Below are 4164 nucleotides of genomic sequence, written 5' to 3'. Positions count from 1 at the left end.
TATTTATTTTTTTAAAATTGTTTTATTTTTTTCTATTTTTTATTTATTTATTTATTTAAATTGGTTTCCATCGTTGTTTATCACAGTTCTAGTAAAACAATACAGTAGAACCCGGTGCTGGGGGTTGTTGTTCTTATAGTGAATCAACCAGGAAAAGTAATACTTTGTTCCAGTTTTGTCCTTGTACAAACACAGGCTGGTGAGTCATCAGTCCATGTTTTGACTGTGTGTAGCATTTGTTTATGTAAACTCCACAGCCTTCACTTATAAAATAACACCTTATGAAAAAACATCACAGCTTAACATTTAATTAATTTATATATATGTTATATCACTGTTACACATAAAGGTCACATCTGAAAAACAAAGTAAAGAGATGCAGAGACTAGAAAGTACTTTTTTAAATTGTACAACTAATGTGAAGAAAATAAAACCAGTATAAATTAAATGTATGCAAAAGCTATGGAAAAAAAGGAAAATACAACACAAACTACATGTGTTCACTGTGGTAAAACTACAAGATTGTTTTGATAAATTCTGTCAAATTATAGCAGTGTTTTTTTTTCAGTTAACCAATATAAGTGCTAACATTCTCACCATTAAACCATCATCTAAACTTTTTGTGTAAAATTATGTTGTTTTCTTTTTTTTTTTACTCAAACCTCTGCTCAAAGAAAACTGAACATTTTCTCTGCGTTTCTCTGTCCCTCTGTCTCAGTGAATGCTGTCCGTCCGTTAGGTTGTGTCTCTGTGTTGGATTGAGTTCACAGAGACGAGACTGGACGACCTATATTGTGGACAATTGTCTAACTCTACCGACAAGGACACTGACAGACCTAAAAAAAAACCCTGTAATCCTCTCATGCTATCCTCACAGTAAACCTCATTGATAAACCAGGCTTATTTTTAGACTGCAGGAAACACTGGTGATGGACTCCAGAGGCCGATCATAACATCATGTGGTCTCACATCAAACTGTAATACAGGTTTGTGTATTAAACACTGTTGATGCTCAGCTGCAATGGTGCAACACTGGAGAGAAAAAAAAAGCTCCTAAAAAAAGGAGCTTCTACAAGATGATTGTTTGAATTGTTTAAATATTTGACATTTTGGAGTTTGTATGTGATGTTTATGTTTTTTTGTTTTTGTTTTATTAGAGTAGAACAGAACGGAAAAAGTTAAAAAAAAGTCATCAAAAAATGTTCTCAGCTTTGGATCATGAATATATTAAGGTAAGAAATTAATCAATGTTCTAATATTTTAAAAAAATCTATAAAACAATGTGCTAATATGTAATGATTGTCAGACCTGGAATTATAGATATACACTGTCATTAATTATTACCATGTGTTAAATGCATAAAAATAATTCCAATTCATATTCCAATATTAATAAACAATGTTGACAGCCCTGATATACAGTATATCTGACAATGATCTTCCTGTTGAAGTGATAATTGATCAGTGATGGTAACATGGAATATTTAATAATGAATGAATATTGTTTTCCGTTTTAGCAGTGACCTGGTATTTACACCTGGTATTTGCAGCATATTTTGCGGTGACACTGGGAACAATTACAGAAGACAATAACAGGTACAACAGTGGACTTTGCCAAAAAGGAGAGTGAGTATTTTAATCCACATTAGGTAAAAAAAAAATCTGTTTTACATCTGTTTTTTTTAGTACCTCCACGGACCCCCTGTTGGCTGCAGACCTTATGTTGAAGACCTCTGCCTTGAATCCGCATAACAGAAGACTGCAGCGATGGCTATAACTGGACGTGACCTACAAACAGTGATGCCTGAAGACTAATGTAAACCTTTCTGTGGTTAGTGCAGTATCATAACCAGTTTAAACATTAGTAACGTATACTATTACCTTGTTAAAAAGTATTACTGCTGAGACACTAGTTAATATTCAGTAAGTTACACAGTGTGTTTACTGTGGCCGTGGATGCAGGCCGCGGTCAGAAAGCTCTTTGCCCCCATGACACACAAACACGGCATGTTACATGGCAAGTTGTTTTGTAACAGTTCCGAATCCATCCAATCAGAACATCTGGTCTTGGTCACATGACGCAATTTTTACATAACGTTCATCCCCCCCCCCCCTTCCCCGCTTCTCCATTGACAGTATGAGTGGTCCACTTCCTGGAATGGAGCATGATCATGCCGAGAAGACGGACAGTTGTGTGAAGGGCAGCGGGTAGACTGAACACACATGTTCCGCCTCACAGACGATGTTTGCGCTGGTGATGAAGGGATAGGACTCACCCCAGCATCCAGCCCGCCATGGCCACAGAGAGGGAGAGTATGCTGCAGCTCGCAGCCGAAGCTTTCCAGTCCAAGAACTTCGACCTGGCGGCGGATATTTACGACTGTCAGCTGGCGGCTCAGGGAGACCCCGGGAGCCGACAGGAGCTGATGGTGAAGCGGGCTGACGCGCTCGCCTTTGGAGGGAAATTCTCCGAAGCGTTCGCCGTGTACCGGCAAGCCTCCGAGATAGAGAGACTGACTCCGGCTCAGCTGGAGAACCTGATAGACTATCTATCCCAGAGTATCCGGAGACAAGACGCCGGCGAGAGCCACAGCGGCAGCCCGGGAAGAGGTGAAGAGGCTGGGGCGGCGGAGGGAGCAGGACGGCCCGCGGCTGCTACAGCTACAGCCCCAGGCAGCGGGCGAGCGTACTTCTCCTGCCCGATATGTCAGAGCTTTCTGTTCGAGCCAGTGACTCTGCCCTGTGGACACTGCTACTGTAAGAAGTGTCTGGAAAGAAAGGAGAGGAGAGAGAAGGAGTGTAACGAGTGCAGGGACAGCTCGGGAGTCCAGAGTTACCGGGTCAACGTGGTCCTCAGTAACCTGCTGGCCAAGTGGTTCCCGAACCTGCACCAGGCTGGACAACTCAGGCGGGAGGGCAACGGACTGTACGCCGAGAAGAAGATGGAGGCTGCACTGGAGAAGTACAACCAAGCAATAATGAAGGGTAGGACATTTTTTATGTCATGTTTTCTAGAACCAATAACACCACAGATGGTCCGTTAGGTCCACTAAAATATACGTCTACGTCTCAAACGTTTTACAACAGCCACCAATCTTTGAAAATATTTAGTTAAAGTACCTTAATATGAACGACACTTTGGCCTAAAGAAGAATTCAACTCGCGTCCAACTCGTGAAGACGAAAATATTGTTAATGTTTTTGGCTAACTTTAGCTCAGAGGAGGTCAAGTAGTTCCGCCGACTGTGAATCATCCTTGACTCTTTATCAAGAGTTCCCGTTGAAGAACTTGTAAAAGTTTACATTTTACCGGTACATGTTGAAATTAAAAACATTTTTAATGGTTACTCGATCAAATATTAACGGTATCATGGATAGGACGTTGTTGTTCCGGTTTAAGCATTTATCATTTATATTAAAAAAATACATGTAATATTAAGTGACAGATTAAAAATAAATGTTGTGCTGCCATAATATCTTTTTAATTTGTTATTAATACTATTGTCTACTGATAAAATATGTAACTGAGCAGCAACGGTAGCTGCACATTCTTGGCTTCGGTACAGTAGAAGTATTTCCTGTAATAGCTGTTAGGTAGTATTGGACAAATAAATACACGTAGATGAAGTAAAAAAATAAAATCCTACAGGATCCTATAGGAGCAGACGCTGTTGTTGTGTGTAGGCTGCTGGTAGCCATGTGGTCATGTGTTGGATAACACAGTCAGTTATGTTATGTGTGCTGCTGGGCCACTGGACCAAACATTGGGTAAGCACGTTACGTCTCCACCTCCAAACCAGCCCTCGATTTCCTCGTTGTGTAACGTGACACGTCAAAGCGTGATGCAGGCGAATGTAGGTCAAGGATGTTACCGCCGGTCAACGCCAGGTGTCGTTCTTAATGAGGACAGGGGACAATGTCAGCAGAATTTTACGTGACCTCCACACCATCGGCACTGATATAACCTGACCCAGTGGTTCTCAAGCACTGTGTCGTGGTACACGAGTGGGCCGTTGAATTATTATTTATTATATATACTATAATAAATAATAATAAATAATAATTATACTATTATATATACTACTATTATATATACTATTTATTATATATACTACATATACATACATATACATACATGCATATATATATATATATATATATATATA

General features: G+C 39.9%; 1 protein-coding gene across 1 annotated transcript in view; it reads left to right on the top strand.

Annotated features, from left to right (window-relative positions):
• The first annotated feature begins 1522 nt into the window (after positions 1 to 1522).
• LOC103391122 (LON peptidase N-terminal domain and RING finger protein 3) overlaps positions 1523 to 4164 on the top strand; it is a 12490-nt gene continuing 9848 nt past the window's right edge. The window contains exon 1 of the mRNA XM_008327261.3: positions 1523 to 2984. Within this exon, the coding sequence (XP_008325483.1) occupies positions 2294 to 2984 (691 nt within the window). The 5' untranslated portion in view covers positions 1523 to 2293. The remainder of the gene's footprint in view (positions 2985 to 4164) is intronic.

Source organism: Cynoglossus semilaevis, chromosome 15, assembly GCF_000523025.1.
Source record: "Cynoglossus semilaevis isolate Cse_v1.0 chromosome 15, Cse_v1.0, whole genome shotgun sequence".
Classification (NCBI taxonomy): Eukaryota; Metazoa; Chordata; class Actinopteri; order Pleuronectiformes; family Cynoglossidae; genus Cynoglossus; species Cynoglossus semilaevis.
The sequence above is the reverse complement of the archived record's forward strand: the minus strand, read 5'-3'. Positions and strand labels throughout refer to the sequence as shown.